Source organism: Meleagris gallopavo, chromosome 26 (assembly GCF_905368555.1).
Source record: "Meleagris gallopavo chromosome 26, MGAL_WU_HG_1.1, whole genome shotgun sequence".
NCBI lineage: Eukaryota > Metazoa > Chordata > Aves > Galliformes > Phasianidae > Meleagris > Meleagris gallopavo.
In genome coordinates, this window is record NC_139429.1 from 5469266 (window position 1) to 5488045 (window position 18780).

Consider the following 18780-nt stretch of genomic DNA (forward strand, 5'->3'; position numbering starts at 1 on the left):
CCTCCTGCAAAAGAGGAGGTAGTGACGCCGGAGCAGGACTTCCCATCAGCACCTTATATTTACTGCAAGGTCCTCTGGCTGCGACCTTTAGAAGACGAGGCGGCCTGGCAGCCAGCTCTGCAGCAGCGTCCCGGCTGGAGCTGATGGAGGTCCGGGCACACGGACTGCGGTGAGTGCTTGGCTGCTGTGCCATCCCCAGCCCTCCCTTGCCTGCAGCTCTCCTGAGCAATGCTTTTCTCTCCCCCTGCCTCCTCTCCCATGCAGAGCTGTCCTCAGGCTGCCCACCCTGCTCTCCAGCGAGTCCCTATTTGGCGGACCCTTTAAAGCAAGCAGGAAAAGGGGAGTGGTGTCCCCAGACAGGCACTGCAGAGGCAGCTGCACGGAAGCAATGGTACTGTGTCCCAGGGGAAAGTTTCTGCCTGACTCGATACAAACTCTGCTGGACCCTTCCTGCTCTGTAGCGTTGTTCTTTAACCCCTGCTCCATTCCCCCTCTGCTCGCTGCCCCAGGTCCCTCCATGCAGAACATCAGGCTGCTGTCGCACCGAGGGGACAAAGCTGTCCCCAGTTCATGACCTTCTTGCTGGTGACCATCCCAGCAGTGCCCCCACAGTGCCAGCTATGGGTGCCTATTGCTCCAGCTTTGCTCACCCATCTGGAGGGCTGCTCCTTCCGCCCAGTGCTGTGCTCCCCTGCAGCACAGCGGGGCCAGCAGCGCAGCATCACCGACCCCCTGCCCTTCCCCAGGGGGAGAGACAGCTGCGCTGTGCTTGCCTGACCCACGCTCCTTTAGCACCCAAAGCAGAACTGCTGCCCAAGTGAGGCAGAGGAGGGTGGCTCTGGGCAGCCCAGGGCTTGGTCCTGAATCTTGGGTTCCTCAGAGCCACCTTGCTCTGCAGTCAGAGGTATGAAAGCACCCAACACACACTTTGCATTTTGTTGTTCCTCTGTTTGTTTAACTGTACAAAGAGCAATAAAAACATCCTCCAGTCAGGCTTTGGCAAAAACACCACCAGCAGAATGTTTGGCAAAAAGAAAAACAAAACAAACATTGGAAGGCGCAAACCCAAAGTGCAGCTATGGCCGATAGCAGCACCTCCCATCTATATAGATAGATTTATATATATATTTGTAGACTCTCCGTTGTGTACAGCTATGTACAGACAGATGCATTGGCAAGTTGCAATCCAAGGACAGTGCGTGAGTGAGATGAAGGCAGATGTGGGGCTGGCTGTGAGCTCACAGCTGGAGTTGGCCCCAAAAACTGCTCACAATGGAGCAGCAAAGCGATGCAGCTGTGCGTGGGTGCAGGCAGCGAGCTGAGCCCAGGGGGTGAATGGGGCAGAGCAGGGCACGTCCTGGCCGCAGCAGGACAAGGGACAGCAGGGCACGGTGCAGCAGGGGATGCAGTGCTTGCTGCCTCTGCTGGCACCGCTATCCTGCAAGGAACTGGACGCACAGGGCAAGGGTTTGCCCAGAGGCTCCCGGAGGGAGCTGCAAGCAGGGCAGGAGCTGGATTGTGGGTTTTGGGGGCGGCACCGCGGGGCCCCACGGGCTGGCAGTGCGTGGCCGTGGCAGTACGAGTTGTGCAGGGCTCCTCAGGAGCCGGGGAGGGCAGTTCTGGGTCCTGGGCTCGGGTTGATGGCTGTGCCCGCTCCATCCCGGCACGCGCTGCTCCTTCTCCCCACCGCTGCGGTTTGGCACATCAGCAGAACACTTTCCATTACAGTCATCTCCCCGGGAAGTAAACACATACTGAATAATCAGCCCAGCACCTTTGGATGAGGTGCTCAGGCCCAAATACAGCCCAAAAAGGGCACGTCCGTGACACACCAGGAGCCACGAGCCTCTCACCATGGCACCCCAGCAGGAGGACGGGCAGAATCGGGGATGGGATGGGGACATCGGTGCTCTCCCCCCCTTCTCCCACCCCATCCCCAGCACCCGTGCTCCATGGAGCAGGGATGAGCCGGTCCCAGCCCGGCTGTGGGGCAGGAGCCAGCCCCCCCCGGCCCTCCCTGCTCCTCCCTGCGCCCTGCTCCAGGCGGGTTGGCAGTGCGGGTGGCAGGAGGGACACTCTGGGCAGACAGCAATCCTGGCTGTGGGAAGCACACCGACGGGACGCGCTGTACAGTGAGAGGGGAAGCAGGGTGTGTTACTTGGTGCCCTCCTCCGGGTTCCCTTCGCCGTCCGTCTTTCCTTCCTCCTCCGTTTTCTGGTCATCCGTGTTCAGCCTCTGCTGCTTTTTCCGACGCACGCACTTCACCACCATCAGCACCAGGATGACCACGGCCAGGAAGCCGCCCACGGAGGCACCCACGATGACAGCCACCGTCGAATCGCGCTTTGGGGGCTCTAGGGACACGGGGCAGGGTCAGCCCTTGGCACCCAGCACCCCAGGGTACCTCTGGGCATGAGAACGGGGCTGCACTGACCTTCGGTGAGCACCTTCAGGCTGATGCTGGCGTGGCCCCGCTGTCGGTCCGGGGGGTTGAGGACGTAGCAGTTGTAGGTGCCCTCGTCCTCCAGCTGCACATTGTTGAGGGTGAAGGACACATCGTTCTTGGTGGGGTTCCCAGTGAACTCCACTCGGTTCCCGAAGCGTTCCAGCTGCTTGTTCATGATCTTCATCCGGAACTGAAGGAACTGCGCAGTAGGGAGAGTTGTTGGGGTACCCCGAGCCCTCGTCCCCCCCAGCCAAGCCTCATCCCTCACCATGCCATGCTCACCCCATTCGAGGAGATGGCCAGGGCACCCCATGCAGCCCGGGGTTCCCAGCAGCCCCCAGCTCTGAGGCACTCACCAGCTCCTCAGAGCAGTTCATGCACGCCTGGTACGTCCAGTTGAGGGAGAACTGCTTGTTCTCCACCTTGTAGCAGGAGTTGAAGGTGCAGGAGAGCTTTACAGAGCTGCCGTTCATGGCGTTGATGATGGGGGGGGCCATCACCTCCATTCCCAGCCCTGTGGGCACTGAGATGAGAGTGCAAATGTGTTAAAGGGGCACAGATTCCCATCCATAAGCACCTCCCACCCTGGTGCCCTTCAGCCTTTCTGCATGCTGTGACTTGGAGGGACATGGGGACACCCCCAGATCTGGGCAGAAAGCACTGTGGCAATGGCTGAGGTCTCCCTTTGCTATGCTGGCTCCCAGCACCAAATTCTGCTGACACCACGCAATCCCTGCTCCGTGCTGCTTAAACAAGGCTTTGCTGCTGCAGAATCGATCCCGCTATGCAAAAAGGTGGATGCAGCATCAGTGTGCAGGGCTCAGCACCACGGCTGCAGGGAGGGAAATTTATGGCTGTGCTCATCAGATTCTGTTCCAGGCAGGACGCATTACAGCAGCACAGGATGGGAGCTGCCAGGGACAGACCTGGAGGGCTGCAGATGCTCCCCCACACACTGTGGGGCTCAGGCAAAGCTCCTCCATTTGGGAGAGAGGGGATCAAGAGCTCAGTTTCTCCCCTGGGAGGACAAAGCCACTCCCTGGACTCCCGGCACAGAAACTGGGTCAGCACCCAGTGTGGCTGGCACTGCTCACCTGGTGCATGGGCGCACACCTCCACTCCTCTCATGCAGCTCCCCAGATCTCCAGCTGTCCACAACAGCACCCACAACACAGCACCCACCCACAGTTTGCACAGGAGGGCACAGGGCAGAGATGGGCTGCAAAGGGGCACGGCACCCCGTGGGACAGCAATAATGGCACTGACACCTTCTGCCTTACAGATCCTGGCTGCAAGATGGGACCTGGTGCCAATTCCAAGCTACTTCTCCATTGCCTTGTGACAGTGCACACCTGGGGCTGTCCCTGCCTTACTGCCTCAGCCACAACATGGTCACCTCCAAGGAATCCTGGCAGAGAGGAGATCTGGGTGTCTGCTTGTCCCAGGAGCCCCCACGCAGCTTGAATGCCCCAGCCCTGTGCTGTGTCCCAGGCTCTCAGCCTGCACTTGGCTTTGTGCTGCACCCTCAGTGCTCTGCAGAGGGCAGGAGCTTTGCACAGACACCAGACACTGCAGGACCACGGTGCAGCCAAGGGGTCCTCATGGGAAGCTCACTCTTGCCCCAGGAGTGCTGACATGCACGTGTCCCAGCAATGGCCCTACCCAGCGGACTCCAGCAGCTAGAGACAAGATCAGTGGCAAAAGAAACCCCTGGGACCAACCATCCAGGTTGTACCCTTTGGTGCTCCTTGAGCCCAAGTGCTGTCACACAATATTCTGCTCCGCAGGGCTCAGGAGGTTAAATGACACGTAGACTCTGAAGAAGACCTCACTGAGCTTTTATCCTCCATCTGATGCTCCCTCTCCTAAAGCCAAGGCAGCCCCCCAGCAGCTCCAGGGCAGGGTGAGCAGCACCTTGAAGAGGTGATGGATGCATCCCTGCTTCCCAATCGATACAGCTCCAAACCTGCTGACACACGCTCCTGGCTGCAGGGCAGGGACACAGAGAGCAGAGCGCAGCCCACCCCCCCCCCCCCCCCCCCCCCCCCCGCACATGCCCCACTGCTACCCTGACCCCAAAGCACAGCACAAAGCACCCACAACCACCGGGCTGACCCCAGCCAAGCAAAGCAGCCAGCATCCCTGCCGCAGCCCTGCAGGGCATGCAACCAGCCCTGTGCGCAGCAAACCCCAGCAAGCAGGACGCTCGGCTGTCAGGAGAGGCAATGCTGCAGCGTACCCCCACCCTGCCCACAAGCAGGTCACCCTGGCTGCGGATTTTGGCATCAGGGCATCTTCATCCCGTCCCTGCAGCACAGCATCTCATCGCTGCTCCTCTCCCAGAGGGGCTTCTCGGGGCCCAGATATGGGGAGGGGGCTTCTCCCCACCTGGGTGCTGTCCCATGCAAGGGGTTGGGGTGGCACTTACCCAGCAAGAACAGCAGGCTGAGGGCAGAGAGGCACAGGGCAGGCTGAGGGAGCCAGGCATCCGGGCTCATTGTGAAGGAGTTGGGTGTGTGGAGAGGGCTTGGTGTTGGTGTGGGTTGTGGTGGTTTGCTTTTTTCGAACGCCCGGGTTATTTGCAGGTGACATATAACATTAGAGCTGCTTTATTTCCACAGCCCAATATGGCCGGTGGAGCGGTGCTGGGCTGAAAAAATCGGTAAATGCTATGGTTGGTGGATTTCAGCAGAGCGAGTGGGAGGGCAGAAAAAATTTCCCCTGAACAGAAGCTGAGGCTCCCAGCACATCACTGCTCCATGCTGCAGGGTGTGGGGTCGGCTGTGTCAGCACAGCTTTGCTTTTCTCACTGGGACCAAGCATCCCCCCAAAGCACCACGGTCAGAACGGGTTTCTGCTGAGATTCTCTCTCAGCAAGCAAGCAGTGCTCAGGGCTACCATGGAAAGTGCAGTGCCCAAGGAAGCACCTGGCAGCACAGACCTGGCCACGGAGATTCGTCAGCCCCTGCAGCCCCCATGCCACCAGGGCCACAGCATGTGGCACCTTCTGGGAGCACAGAAACCCTCTTCTGGAAGCAGAGTGCAAAGGTTGTACAGGACCTGGCAGGAGCTGAAGGTGCCCCGGGTCAGCACACAGGGGCATAGGAACTCTGACCCTGGATCCACAGCGCAAGGAGAGAGTATGGAGATCATGGAATTGGTGACAGCAGCCACACAGGCACCCCGTCCTCATGTGCGGTTTGCAGAAGCAGCACCAAAAAGGAGAAAGGTGAGGGATGCCCTGGAGGGAGAGCACAATTCAGTCCTTGCATACAGGGGCCCTTGAGAAGGATGGATGGGGCACAACGGGCGGGCAGAGCTGGGTCTGCTTTACTGGAATGGTTTCCACCTTGCTGCAAGGCAGCAGTGGGCGTATGCAAACTCAGCTCCCCAAAAAGGGCTCCAGGTGCTGCTTCCTCCTGAAATCCCACTGCTTCTCCTCACCCAGGAAAAAGAGAGTAGGGTGGCAACGTGAAACCAAGGAGTGCAGCCTGGAGCAGCCTGTGCTGCAGTCTCCCATCCAGCAGAGCCGAGGAGGTGGTCCCCAGCTCCCAGCTCTGCACCTGGAGGTGTCAAACATCTATATTTAGTGGCAGGAGGGGAGCCAGCACATTGCAAGGCGGCAGTCCTGGAGGAGGAGCGGCTGGGATTGCTGTCCCGCCCACCCAGAGCAGCGAGTCCCGGCGCTGGGCTGCGGGCAGGGGTGGTCACACCGTGGGCAGGGCACACGTGGGAGCTGCACACGTGGGGGACCCTGCCCTGCTCCATCCCCAGGCAGGCACCCTTCTGCTGCAAAGGGATCCCGTTTGTGGCCCATTTCGCTGGAGTCAGGCGGGTTTTGGCACACTCTGACATTGCACAGTTAAGCAGGAGGTAAAAGGAAGCCAGGAAAGGAGAAAGCTCCCTGGGCCTCGCTGAGTTTTATTAACTGCAGAAGATTCCACTGCACGGCTGCACTCACCCCCCCCTTTTCCCTCCCCAGCCAGGCTCTTCTCATTATTTCCAGTCCTGGAGTTGGCCAGGGGGAAAAGCGCTGGAAAGTGGGGACTATGCCCTCTGTGTCCCTTTCTGGAGACCAGGGAGAAGGGATCCAGAGGGGACATCTCCCCAGGTCACCTTGCAGATGCCAGGTAAGCCACGTCCCAGCAGCAGTTCGGGATGGAAACATCAGTTAAAGGCTGACATCAGCTTAACAGTGACCAGCCAAAGGAGCAAAGAAGTCTTGCGCGTAGCTGCTGGCTAAGGGGTTTACAGCCCCAGAGTGGCTATTTCCCCCTCTCTGGGACACGAGGAAGTTCCTCCTGGGGTTGGCTGTAGGGCTGCTCGCTGTGCCCACCATCCCGTCTGCCTTCTGCCATCCACTCTGCTGGGATCACCCCCCTGGTCAGCTCCACGTAGATGCCATTCTCATGGAGGATGGAGGGATGCTGCAAAGAACCAGGGACAGGGTGAGTCCATCTGCAGGCACTGGGGCCATTGGGCATCACCAGCCAGGAGGGAAGTGGTGTAAGGTGTCTCACAGCCCTGGAGCTGCTCCCTCCTCACCATGGTGATGTAGGTCTCCTCAGCTCTCCTCTTCTTCCCTGCATCCTGATTAGCCTTAGGCACCTCAGCTTCAGGGATCGAGGAGTAAAGCCCTTCCTATGGGGGGGAGTGAGGGGGAGGGGGAGAGCAGGACACTTGGAACCAAGCAGCAAACAGGCAGGTGAGAGCCAGTACAACAGCCTCGTGCTTAGCCAGCCTGCCAGTCCCACGAGCTCCCACCTTGGCTTTGTCCTTGCTGCCATCATTTCTGGCTCTCTCCAGGGCCGTGGTGGCTGCGGACCTTGAGGGAAAGCAACAGAGGTGTGACGTCCAGCAGGAAGCATCACCTGCTCCTCCCATCCCCGAATCCCATTGCTGAGACCCTTCAGATGCCCCTTGGCAGCCGCCAGGTGACGGTGCCCACCGAGGCGCTGGGGGAGGGGGAGCCCATCGCGCTTCGCTTCTGTCCTGCAGTGCCCACCACCTCCCTTGGCCAGAGGGGTGCAGCCACGCAGGCAGCGGGGAGCCGAGCCGCTTTGGGAGGAGAGGGCAGAGTGACGCTAGAGGGCAGCAGGAGCAGCGCTGAACGTCTCCGCTTCCCGCATCTGCATCCTGCTTTGAGCAGGTCAACGGGGGGATGCTCAGCTCAATAAACCCGAAGCGAGCGTTAGTACCTCTTCCTCAGGTTGAGTCCTGCCAGGAAAGCCAGCACCACGGCCACGGCGCTGCAGCACACGGTCACAGCCCAAACTCCAGTGCGCCCCAGGACTTGGGCACTTTCTGCTCCTCTATCTGCAGGGAGACACCAGGGTGGGGGCTGCAACCAACAGGGACACCAGCACTGCTGCAGAGCCGTGCTGGTAGGTATGGAAACCCCTTTGCGAGGAGTTGGATGGGGGGTGACAAGTGAGGGGAGCTGCTGGGGCACACACCTCTCTGTGTTGCAGGGCTGACACGCAGCATCGTGTGGTTCTTGAAGATGCTGCCGTGCTGAAACAGACGGATCTCACACGTGTACTTGCCACTGTCATTCACCTGCACATCCTGCAGCTGGATAGAGCCATCCCAGCACGAAACGTCTCCCTGCCACCGCACCCGGTCTTGGAAACGGCCCACAGGGACGCTAGAGTTGCTGTAGTAATAAAATACCATCTCCTCCTGTCCGGGCACAGAGCGGCTGGTGAGAGAAGCCCAGCAAGCTGAGCACTGCAGCCTCTCCCCCCCACACACTGCGATCACCGTGCACAGAGCCCAGCTTGCTCCCTCCTGCATGCGTACCCCTGGAAAGCCCCAGAACACAGCACTGAATGCCTCAGCATGGGGCACACAGGTGGGGAGCAATCCTCCTGCAGTGCTCCAAGAGCAGCGGGGCTGCCTGACTCTCCCTCCCATTGCCCACCCCCCGGTTCTGACCCACCTTCTGTTTGCCAGCCACTGGCACGCGCAGCCAGTCCACTTTGGTCACCGTCCAGCCTGTGGCCTCCGGGTCTTGGAAGAGGCAGCGCAGCAGGACGGAATCCCCAGCGCTAGCATGGAGCCAGGGCTCTGTGAACACCCATCCAGCCAAGCTGCTGCTCCTCCCTGCCAGGCACAAGGACAGCAGGATGAGGATGGCCGAGTGCAGCCTGCCTGTCCCCATAGATGTCTCCTCTCTGGATGAGCCTAAAGGCGCCGAGCAGTCCGGGGAGCAGCGGGGAGGCCCTGCAGATAAAGCCTCTCCCTGAGCCCTGCTTTCGGCAAGCCGGGGATGCGAGGCAGCACATCCTCCTGGGTGCCAGACACCAAGGGCTGCTGCACTCACTGAACAAACCGCATGGAAGGGAAGTGGGGAAGACACCTTGGGACTCAGTGCTCAGCTCTCTGCATCTCAGGGCTGAAGGCTGCAGCTCCTGCACTGTGGCTCGTATGAGTCACGGGCTGGGAGGACCAGTGTCACTCATTTGCAGCTGGCCAGAGGCAACTCTGCCCCTGTGCATGTCTCGGTTCCTCCTTTCACAACCTGCCCATCTGGCTTCCTGTCCGCTTGCTCACAGGCTCCTGACTGAGCTCGGACGTGTCCAACCACATAACCACCTCTGTGGGTTTCTGGAGAAGTGGAGCAGTGCAAAACAAAGCCAAAGCAAACAGAGGGACGTGAAAACAGAGCTGACCAAGACCAGCACTGCTGCCATAGGGGGCCACAAAGCACAGAACGCAGGGCAGAGAACACCCCTGAGGTTTCTCTAGAGAAAGCCTCCATCTCCCAAAATCTATGAGACAAAATGGCAAAGAGAGGCACCTCCTTGGCTGAAAGACAGCACAGAGCAAAGCCATGGGAAGCAGCACAGCAGGGAAGCACTGCCAACTGCAAGGAACGGAGAGAAGCATCAACAGATCCTAGCCAGGAGAACGGAGTGCCCAGCACTGCGTGTCAGGGCCGGGTGAGCTGATTCAGAGCTGCTTGGGCAGGGACATTTTTCCCAGCACTTGAGCTGCCCTGCTCAGCCCTTCCACAACCACCAAGGGCTGGGCCCTGGCAAGGCACCAAGCACTTGTCTGATGCCCTGTAAGTAATGAATGCAAAGTGCTACAGCTTCCCAAACAGGTTTCTTTTGGGCTTGACCAGCTGTGGAGGCAAACAAGAAGAGTATGTCAGCCCAGAAGACCAAGGAGGCCAGTTGCCTTAAGCAGAGCCAAAAATCAATAGCTTGGAAGCCTTACCCTGTGTTTAGTTGTGGTAAAGCTTTTCTACAACTTCCAAAGCCTTGGAGCCTGGTACAGTAAGTACAGGCCTCCAACAGGATGCTGTGACAATTCCAAGCCTATGTGTGTGCAGGAAGGGATCATGCAGCTCACGGATGCCAGAGGAGTTACTGGCACGCTCAACACTCTCAGCCCCGTGTGCCTACAAGCCTCCGAGTGGCTCTCATAGGAGAAAAGAGAAAGCAAAGGGTCTTCTGGCAAAGGCAAGGATAAAGCCACCAGAAGGATTTACAGCTTACCCAGTAATGTCAGCATCAGAGCCAGGCCCAGCAGCACCTTCATCTTCTCTCAAAGAGAACACAGAGGTAACACGTGCAGGACAGCAACTGCTTGCAGCTGCACCCCAAGGCCTGCAGAAGGCTTCCTCCAGTCCTTCAGGGAGGGACGTGATCTCTGCTGGATGTTTGGGTTCTCAAAGTTAGCCCTATCCCACCTGGGAACCTACAACTCAGTGAAGCACAGCTGTCACACGTGCCTCTGGTTTGAGACCGCTCTGAGCCCTGGAAAGGAAGAGTGAAAGATGGGGGGAGGGCTCAGCCTGAACATCGTTGCATTTCCCCTTAACCAATACAGCTTTCTGGTGGTTTGGGGGGCTGACTCCTTACCGTCAAACTTGAGACATTCACAAATATTCACTGCTGAGAAAACAAGGGGATGTTTTTTTTCCTGTAAACTTGGGGAAGTTTGGATACAGATTCTAAAATCACATTATCCTAGAGATAACCTCCTTGCTTCAGAACACCACACACGTTGAAAGCTTGTGCTGGAGCCTTTTGCGTCTGCCCAAGCAGTGCTGAGTTTGGTCACTGTGCTGTTTGTCCTGCTGCACATCTCTCAATACCGCTGATGCCTCCTTTCCCCAAAGCACAGACATGCCACAGCCCAAGGAAGAACTGACTGCCATCAGCAGGGAAGTGCTTGCCAGTGTTCACACAGATCACAGGAAGGCAAGCAGTACCGATTACCAGCATACATTTTTCAATACTGGCATTTCTGCTGTAGGAATAAATGAAACAAGAAATGAATCATATCCAAGTCTCATTAATTTCTCTCATTTTTCCTCCACTGTGAAAATCAGAGGCCCTCTGGATTAGCTTCAGCAAACCCTGAGATGGATGAAGGTACCAGAGATACACTCCAAGCAGCAGCCCTAGGAGAGGTGATAAATATGTGAGGTGAATATCTGGCATTGTTCCTATGCTGTCATCCCATTCCGTCCAGCACCACAGGGCAGACAGCCACAGCTGTGGGGTCCATTCTAGACTGCAAAACAGTCCCAGAGCTTTTTGGGCAGAGCACTGCCTATGGTTGGTGATGCAAAACCACTCTGCTTTTCCCTGCCCTCCCATCTCATAAGCAAAATCCTGAAAATGGCAGCAAGCCTTCCGTGATTCTCTCGAATCTGCCTCTCAAAAACCAAAATCTGTTTGGGGGATGGGCTTTGTGGAGGTGGAGGGGAGAGAGCTGTGGTTTGGGTATGCTCTTCTTTGCATGTCTGCTATGACAATCTGCAGCACAACTCACGCTTGTGCATGCATGACCTACAAACAACAAAATTCACACTCAGCTCCGAAGATGTTTTGGTGCAGCATATCTCAGCTCAGCAGGCCAAAGCATCCTGCTACCTCACCTTGTTTTACTTCAGCCATGCTGCCTTACAACACAGCTGGAGCTACACCTTCTCAGGGCCATCCTCATCACAGAGTGAAAACAGGACTTGGCTTAATAAAGGCCCTCAGCACACAGAAGCCTGCACAGAGGAGTATCAGCACTCAGAACTTTGAAATTCTTCTCGCTGAGACTCTGCTCCTTATTCACCAACAAGTTCTTCCTAGACTTCTTACCCTACTTCTGAAAATATTTTCTGGTTTCACCTCAGAATCCATTTCTGCAGGGTCTCCTTTCACAACACGCAGCAGCAAGTGCTGAAGGCAGCACCCACTCACCAGGCTGTTCTCTCTCACAATGCTGACACACCCAACCCCTTCCAAAGCCTCTCAGAGTAACTTCCTTCAATCCATTTGGAAAAAGACAAGAAAAAAAATACATGGATAGCACACTGTCCGCTTTTGGATACCATGGATACCACTGTCCCCACTTTTGCACATAGGAATCTTTATTCCAAGTACTTCTATGTTTCAGTAATTTTCTTTTTCATGAAGGAGAAAAAAAAACCCCAAACATCAAAATAAATGTTCATAGCAAAAATAAAAATACTCACCCAGCGTGGTTTGGGGCAACCTACTTTTTTATCTTGTGCATAGAGCTCTTCAGTGACTGATTCGGAGTCTCTGAATTAATCATACTGAATCTTCCTGAGGTTGTGCGTGAGATGCTTGGAACACACCAGCTCTTTGTTTCAGGTCTCTTATTAAGGTTTGGTTTGGTGGTCACTCTTTGCTTTTAAGAGGAAGTTAAGAACTTGTAAGAGGAAGACTGAGGGTACTGATAAGTCAGAAGGGACTGTTGCAGACAGGCAAGAAGAATTACAGATGGGAACGCAGCTTGAAAAACCACTCTAGATAAGAGATATGGCCCCACTCCTTTCAGCACAGCAGACTGAGCCATTAGTCATTATGTAAGACTCAGCCCTGTTACACTGTTTGCAAAGCAGTCGCAGCAGAAGGTGAACATTCTGTGGAAAACAAAAGTTATTAATTTCCATAAAGAAGAGTGATGCGTTCTAGCTGAAAGTGGAACAATAAAGCCACTTCCTCCAAGTTGCAAATCCCAACATCCTTTCTCAGGATAGTTTTTGTTGGTAGAAACATTGAGCCATCACAAAGCACGATTTTTTAGACGTTATTTTGCTGTAGATGGAAGGAAAGAAAATTATCTGGGGACACAGATCTACGGCTGACTTGCACTGCAGTTAGAACTCCTACATCCCTCTGGTTAACAGCCATCACCAGGCTGGGCGCACCTTTTCCCAACATCACAATTTCTTTCGGCAAGCAACGAGTTAGGATGGCAGTTTGATGAGCTCAGTACATTTACCTATACGTGGCCAAATAAAGAAATCCACAGCCTTGAATGAAGCATTGCAATTTATTGGTACCAGTGCAAAGTAGACAGTAAACATATACCACATACATGGAAGGAGACCGTTCAACCAATGCCATATACCAAAATGAGGCAGAAAACAGCAGCTCTTCAGCTATTAGAGAAGAATTCCACTGCTCCCTGTAATCTATTATTGAACAAGGCTGGTGAGAGAAGGTGCTCTCAATCTTACAAGACAGCAATGATACATTTCACCGTTTCCCAAAAAGTCACTGTTTCCCTGAAAGAGAGGAGGAACACGATTGTTCTTCTGAACACAGAACATCCCTTTGGACAAGGCCTTGAGTCAGTGGTTGAGGTAGATGGGGTTGTGTTTCCCCAGACATAGAGTCCCCATTCGCATTTCTGATTTATAAAGTAGGCTGTTTGTGAATTGTGCTTCGTGTAAGTAGAAGATGAACCCAGCAATGCAGCTGCTGGACAAATAAAAATCAAAGTAAGGTAACACTGCTGTGCAGTTGAATCAGGAAACAGTAGGAATAAAATGATGATCCTGTAATTAAGTGGCAGCTCGAGCAAGGAAACAATTAAAAAACAGTAGGTTCTCTTTGCTTTGAGACAAAGGATGCCATGTAACAACTTAATCAGACTGCTCTAAGTCCTTAGCAAGTATGTTGCTCAAAAACTGAGAATATGTTTGTCAGTGCCCAATGATGATTGTCTTAGGGAGCTCACGTATCACTCTGGAGTTCTCTGTTCTTCAGAGTGGAGAACTCCTCAAGTGGAGTTCAAGGACACAAGAAAGGAGGGATATCATCAACCATAAAGGAAACATTACCAAGTAAACTAAGAAAAGAGCATTGTCAAACTGCTGGTAGGAAACAGCCTGTACAGCTGCAAGCACTGAGGTTCCTGTAGGCACTGAAGTAGGGAGGTTTTGGAGTTTCTTTTTTTCCCCCCCACTCCCTCAATAAATTGTGGAGATTTCAAAAATCGTTATGTTGTGCTTAGAAGTGAACTATCCAAGCACTGTTGTTCCAGTATACCAAGATGAGAGCAGCACTTCCAATCTGTGCTGTTATCCAGCAGCCTCTGTACTTATTTAGTCATGATTTTCAGCATTGTAATTTTGTTCATTATCCATACATTTGATCCTTCGTCAGTATGGGTCTTCCTCATCTGTGTCCTAAGCAGGGGGAATGGAGAGAGAAATTAACACTGTGTACCAAGACATCAGTTTGATAAAAATTTGACTCTGCTAGGCTTCAGACAAGAGCTCGAATATTTCCCAAACTGCTGGTGTGGTTGAATAAGTCTCAGAACTTGTAGTTGTACAAACACTTGCAGCTAAATCTATTGGACTGTCACAAACACAGGTGAATTGCCACTGCTCAATTAACACATGAAATGTATTTTAAATTAAGCAGCAGATAAAACTTAAGCAAAAGAAAAACAGTGCAGAAAGACATCAACTCCAAAGGCATCCCAGCCCCCTACACTGGGATCCAAAGCAGCACAAACTGCTGTGTTTTTCAGCTATGACCATCCACAAACTTTCAGATCCCCATCTATCATTCTAACCACAGTAATCACGCGTTGGCATCTTCACAGCCCAGCTCTGCTGCCCTCATGTGTAGAAAATAGCAAGGAGTAAAAGCACAGCCAAATGAGACTGAAGTCTCTGAAATCCACAGAGGTCATGTTCTTACACCTCCTCTCAGTATTGGTATTGAAAAAATAAGTGGTAAAGGCATCAACTTTCACTTACCACACAGTTCAAACACCAGGTTTTGAGTCTCTCCATGCAGCTGTCTGTATACTCGGACCTGGAAAGCAACGAGTACAGGATGAGGCTGGACCTTCCACCATCAAACACAAACTGTCTCTCTTCTATTGACTATGATTTCCACCCCCTATTACTGAATTTTAAGGCTATTCATCATCTCTTTGACTTCATAGCAAGCCCAAAAAGAACAGGGAGTGTCAGGTTTCTTATTTCAAAAGGCAGCTATTTCATTTAATAAGAGCTGCCACTTAGGAGGAACAAATCTATGACAATAAGCAGAGTGTTATATTAAAATACCAGTACTACAACTGAGCAGAGTGAGTTCTCTGCAAAAACAGGGGCAACTCCAGCAGTTGCAGGGCTGCTTTTGTGCTTTTACTACAGTATCACACGAAACATTCCCAGCACAGAGTCCTCTCCAATTCAGAAGGGAGTCCAGACTTCAGGTGCTGTTCAACACTTGGCAGCTCTGGTCGGGCCATCACTGGAGCAGCTAGCATTTAGTTTGTGTTGGTTACATACAAACAAAACTAAGCAAACGTCAGCAAAATATTTTGCCAACTTAAGCTGAAATAAGTTTAGGTAGGGAAGTGAAAGACTGTCTAACCCTAAACTGCTTCACTTCCATGGCCTCATACCGCAGCCAGGAAAAGAGATGTAAAGCATTTATGCTTCAAAACTGAGTTTTTCCCCCAAAGAGTTTCTGCTCACTAGCTAAATTACGCTCATACAGTGACTGAACTGCAGACGCTGAGAGCTATGCAACGAAGAACAGTAGAGAAACAATGGCCGGTGTCTAGAAGCCAAGGAAGAACAAGCTTTAGGTTCCAGACAGAACTTACTCAGATTCTTCAACAGAGGATTTCTTGCAGCCAGGTTTTTTCTTCTCTTTTATCAGTCCAGATTTCCTTCCCATCCTCACCAACATCAGAACAACCACAACAGTGGAAGGGATAAATACTACAATGGATAGCAGTGTCACTGAAGTCAGTTGGAAAGAAAAGCCTGCAGGATAGACAAAGAACAGCCCCATGGTAACTAGTTAAATATGGCTTTCTTAAAACTCTGTGAAAAATATGTTCCAGGACAGACTGATATCCTTTTTACACACAGCACAGGGCTGGCAGTTTTGAAACAGCTTGTTGCTGAATCTGTAAGACTCCTAGCACATATCCAGCACAGTAGGATGCTTTATGTGCAAAAAATGACAAAGAAAGGCAGGTCGTGATGTAACTGTGTAAGCTACGCATTTGGGGCAGTTCTCACATGTAAGGCAGATGATGAAATTAAGTATGACTAAAAGTCAGTGTTTGTGGTCTGACCAGAATTTCCCCTACTACTACTGCAATATTTGAAGACTGGAATTCCTGAACAAAAGCCCATTTTTAATTTCTGTTATCAACACTGCCTTTTTCCATCTCTGTCTCCAGTAAATTCAGTGGTTCTCAGTGTGTTTAGCATTGAAAGAACAGAGCTGAGGTAGCTCTTGCTGAAAATCCTACAGGGAACTCTCGGGAACAACTTCACATGCAATGCTCAGATTGTTATGGTTCAGACAGAGCCACAGTGCAGCTGTACCACACAGGTATGTGTGATTAATTAACAGAATGTTGATTAAAAAAAGGCTTACCCCTCTCTGTAACAATCAGCACTGTCTGGGGAATGTTATGGTATACATCTGGAGGGTTCTTCACGCTGCAGATGAACGTCCCATTGTCACTCACAGACGGACTTTGGATAGCAATGGAAGCATCGCCCTTAGCAGTGTTCCCAAGCCAGGATATTCTGTCTTTGAACCGTCCCACTGATGGTGTGTATGCAACAGACTGATAGTGAAAAACCTGAAAGGAGGGAAAAGCAATAATTACTCTAATAAAACAGTCTACTAAGAAAACAAAGTCAAGCACTTCTTGGATTATAAATGAAGAAATATGCATTAACAAGTCAGAAAGAATAATACTTATACAGGAGAGCTCTCTAAGTTCCTATTTGTTGATTTTGAATCAGCTGCATTTCACTATCTCTCCAAAGCTTCTATCTTGCAGTCTTAGCACTCGTATGTGTCACCATTACCCTTCTGACCATATTGTTCCCTTCCATAGATCTGCAGCCAAGAAGTAGAGCACGTTCCTTCTCTCACACAACAGAGCATCACAGCTCTTCAGAATATGCTTTTGGTACTTTTGCACTTACCATTCTATCTGTAAAGACTTAGCAGACCTCGTTTCATACAGGCAGCATCCTTTTATTCCAGATATGAGAACATTATGAAGAGTTCAAACTCTACAGGAAGCATTAATCACTAATTAACTGTAAAGATAAACATTTTCAGTTTCTGCCTTGAATGAGAGACTTTCAGCAGGTGTTCAGATTTCTATATTTATACTTAGATTTCAAAGGGTTACCACCAAGATAAAGCAGCAACCCGTAAACCTCAGAGAAAGACTGAAGACAGTGATGCCTATCTTTGCAAGCATTTTTACTACTCTAAGGTATATCAAGAGTAGATTACAGCACCAAATTACTAGGATACATTTGCCTCCAAGCAAGCTCTCAATCGAATGCTTTACAGTCATTCTAGATATAGCAGTAGGGTACAATTTAGCTCTTGTGTCAAAATCCAAAGGATCACTTAATCATTTCTATGCACTTACATAAACTATTTCTTGCCCAAAGGACGCACAAGCAATTTCAGATGGAAAAGGAGACAACAAGGACAATCCCAACCTTTAAAGTGATGAAGAAGCACAGCAAGGCAAACAGAAAATACCACCAGATTTTCATTGTGCGCAGGGACCAGATCAACATCCAGTTGAAAAAGACTCCCTGCCCCACTTACTGTCTCCATCTGACCACCAGTAAGGGGCCGGTATGTCCAGTCTATCGTCAGACTCTCAGTGATGGGAAAACTGGATTTGAATGAGCATTTCAGCACTACTTGTTCACCCACATAACCTCGCACCTCCGGACTGGTTTTAATATCCAGAGAAAGAGCACCACAGATACCTGATGGAAGAAACCCAAAAGACAAGAATTACATTCTTGTTATTTGTGAGGCATGGAAGAGATGATGCCCCAGACATACTGATGCATGTGCAATATAAAGATGGAAGCCCAGCAGTGACTACCATCACCATAATAAAATCTAAAGAAAAATAGATGATACCCCTAACTTATATTCTCTATGGGATTGTAACTTATCCCAAAAAGCCTTTATCTGGAAAATACCACCAAAAGCTTACGGATGTTTACAAATGGAGGTTGGTGGCCCTGTCTGTGGCAGGGGCGTAGGAGAGTCATGATCCTTGCGGTTCTTTCCAACCCAGGCCATTCTGTGATTCTGAGGTAGAAGAGGTTTTTAGAGCCAAAAAACTGTACCAGCTAACTCAGAGGAATCACACGGTGCTGGCCTTAGACTGCTGCCAGGTGGTTCTGATGCTTTGCACCAAAGCGATGGAACTGGTGACTGGGTTCAGAGTCACACCATACTGGCAAACAATCTTCACTTATAATTTTCAGGGTGCCATGCAATTCCTGCTCTATTTCCTTACTGCAGTGCTCCAGCCAAGGAGGAAACCTGCCTCAGCAACCTGAGCACTCCCTTAGTAAGAATGGACTAAGTTGGGAGGGGACTTACAGCCAGTTCTAACCCCAGCTGTGGGCTGGATGCCCCCCACCAGCTCAGGCTGCCCAGAGCTCCATCCCACCTGGCCTTGAGTGCCTGCAGGGATGGGGCACCACAGCTCTCAGGGCAGTAGTGCCAGTGCCTCACCGCCTTCTGACAACAGGATTGGCTTCCTCCTCACATCTAACCTAACCCCCAGCCCCTCCTTATAGCTCAAAGCCACCCCCCCACACACCCCGGTCTGTCCCGCGGACAAGCTGGGCACACAGCGCTGAGAGGCGAAGGCCGCCGGCAGCGCCCAGCAGAAAGGCTTTCTCCCACCGCCCCACCCCAGTGCCTGCAGCGCGCGGCCGCCCAACCCCCGCAGCGGCCTTACCGACCGCCGCCACCCCTCGTTAGTTACCGAGCAGGAGCAGGACCCCCCGAGGAACGAGATAGCCGACTTCGGCCACCCACACCGCCTCGCCGCCCCGCATCCCGGCCGCGCCGGCTCCTCTCAGGAGCGCAACATGGCGGCACACCTGCGGGCAGCGCAGGTGAGGGAGGGGGCGGCCCCAAGATGGCCGCCCTGTGTCTCCATGGCAACGGGGCCGCGCCTCTCACCTGGGCCGCCTTGCAGACGCTGGCCAGTAGGCCGAAGGGCATCCGTGCCTC

At 52.6% G+C, this 18780-nt stretch overlaps 3 protein-coding genes across 10 annotated transcripts; all 3 read right to left on the reverse strand.

Annotated features, from left to right (window-relative positions):
• Nucleotides 1-933: 933 nt before the first annotated feature.
• On the reverse strand, nucleotides 934-5282 carry SCN2B (sodium voltage-gated channel beta subunit 2). The gene is made up of 4 exons (XM_010723746.4): nucleotides 4875-5282; nucleotides 2803-2969; nucleotides 2435-2645; nucleotides 934-2354 (listed from the first exon to the last, which is right to left on the reverse strand). Exons 1-4 carry the CDS (start codon nucleotides 4942-4944, stop codon nucleotides 2155-2157), a joined length of 648 nt encoding a protein of 215 aa, XP_010722048.1. The 5' UTR covers nucleotides 4945-5282; the 3' UTR covers nucleotides 934-2154.
• A 1026-nt stretch (nucleotides 5283-6308) lies between these two features.
• LOC104914366 (myelin protein zero-like protein 1) lies at nucleotides 6309-12117 on the reverse strand. 8 transcript variants are annotated; one of them, XM_085209272.1, is made up of 8 exons: nucleotides 11934-12117; nucleotides 9952-10108; nucleotides 8388-8671; nucleotides 7903-8128; nucleotides 7645-7762; nucleotides 7211-7271; nucleotides 6992-7087; nucleotides 6309-6873 (listed from the first exon to the last, which is right to left on the reverse strand). In XM_085209272.1, the coding sequence occupies exons 2-8, from the start codon at nucleotides 9992-9994 to the stop codon at nucleotides 6712-6714; spliced, it is 990 nt and encodes a 329-aa protein (XP_085065398.1). In that variant the 5' UTR covers nucleotides 9995-10108; nucleotides 11934-12117; the 3' UTR covers nucleotides 6309-6711. The 8 variants fall into 8 exon arrangements, with proteins under 8 accessions (XP_085065398.1, XP_085065397.1, XP_085065396.1 ...); XM_085209271.1 differs by having other exon boundaries at nucleotides 9952-10212; XM_085209270.1 differs by having other exon boundaries at nucleotides 9952-10705.
• A 624-nt stretch (nucleotides 12118-12741) lies between these two features.
• MPZL3 (myelin protein zero like 3) lies at nucleotides 12742-18697 on the reverse strand. The gene is made up of 6 exons (XM_010723750.4): nucleotides 18530-18697; nucleotides 17341-17507; nucleotides 16132-16342; nucleotides 15344-15506; nucleotides 14484-14541; nucleotides 12742-13901 (listed from the first exon to the last, which is right to left on the reverse strand). The coding sequence occupies exons 1-6, from the start codon at nucleotides 18600-18602 to the stop codon at nucleotides 13875-13877; spliced, it is 699 nt and encodes a 232-aa protein (XP_010722052.1). The 5' UTR covers nucleotides 18603-18697; the 3' UTR covers nucleotides 12742-13874.
• Nucleotides 18698-18780: the final 83 nt, after the last annotated feature.

Coding starts and splice junctions, on each gene's coding strand:
- MPZL3 (XM_010723750.4), bottom strand. CDS start 18,602: ATGCGGGGCGGCGAGGCGGTGTGGGTGGCCGAAGTCGGCTATCTCGTT. Junction 16,343..17,340: donor CTGGTGGTCAGATGGAGACA/GTAAGTGGGGCA, acceptor CCCTCCTTTCAG/GTTTTTCACTATCAGTCTGT. Junction 14,542..15,343: donor TCCTCTGTTGAAGAATCTGA/GTAAGTTCTGTC, acceptor GTTGCTTTCCAG/GTCCGAGTATACAGACAGCT.
- SCN2B (XM_010723746.4), bottom strand. CDS start 4,944: ATGAGCCCGGATGCCTGGCTCCCTCAGCCTGCCCTGTGCCTCTCTGCC. Junction 2,970..4,874: donor CAGCCTGCTGTTCTTGCTGG/GTAAGTGCCACC, acceptor CTCTCATCTCAG/TGCCCACAGGGCTGGGAATG. Junction 2,355..2,434: donor CCTGAAGGTGCTCACCGAAG/GTCAGTGCAGCC, acceptor CCGTGTCCCTAG/AGCCCCCAAAGCGCGATTCG.
- LOC104914366 (XM_085209272.1), bottom strand. CDS start 9,994: ATGAAGGTGCTGCTGGGCCTGGCTCTGATGCTGACATTACTGG. Junction 7,763..7,902: donor CAGCCCTGCAACACAGAGAG/GTGTGTGCCCCA, acceptor GTCTCCCTGCAG/ATAGAGGAGCAGAAAGTGCC. Junction 7,088..7,210: donor GCAGCAAGGACAAAGCCAAG/GTGGGAGCTCGT, acceptor TCCCCCCCATAG/GAAGGGCTTTACTCCTCGAT.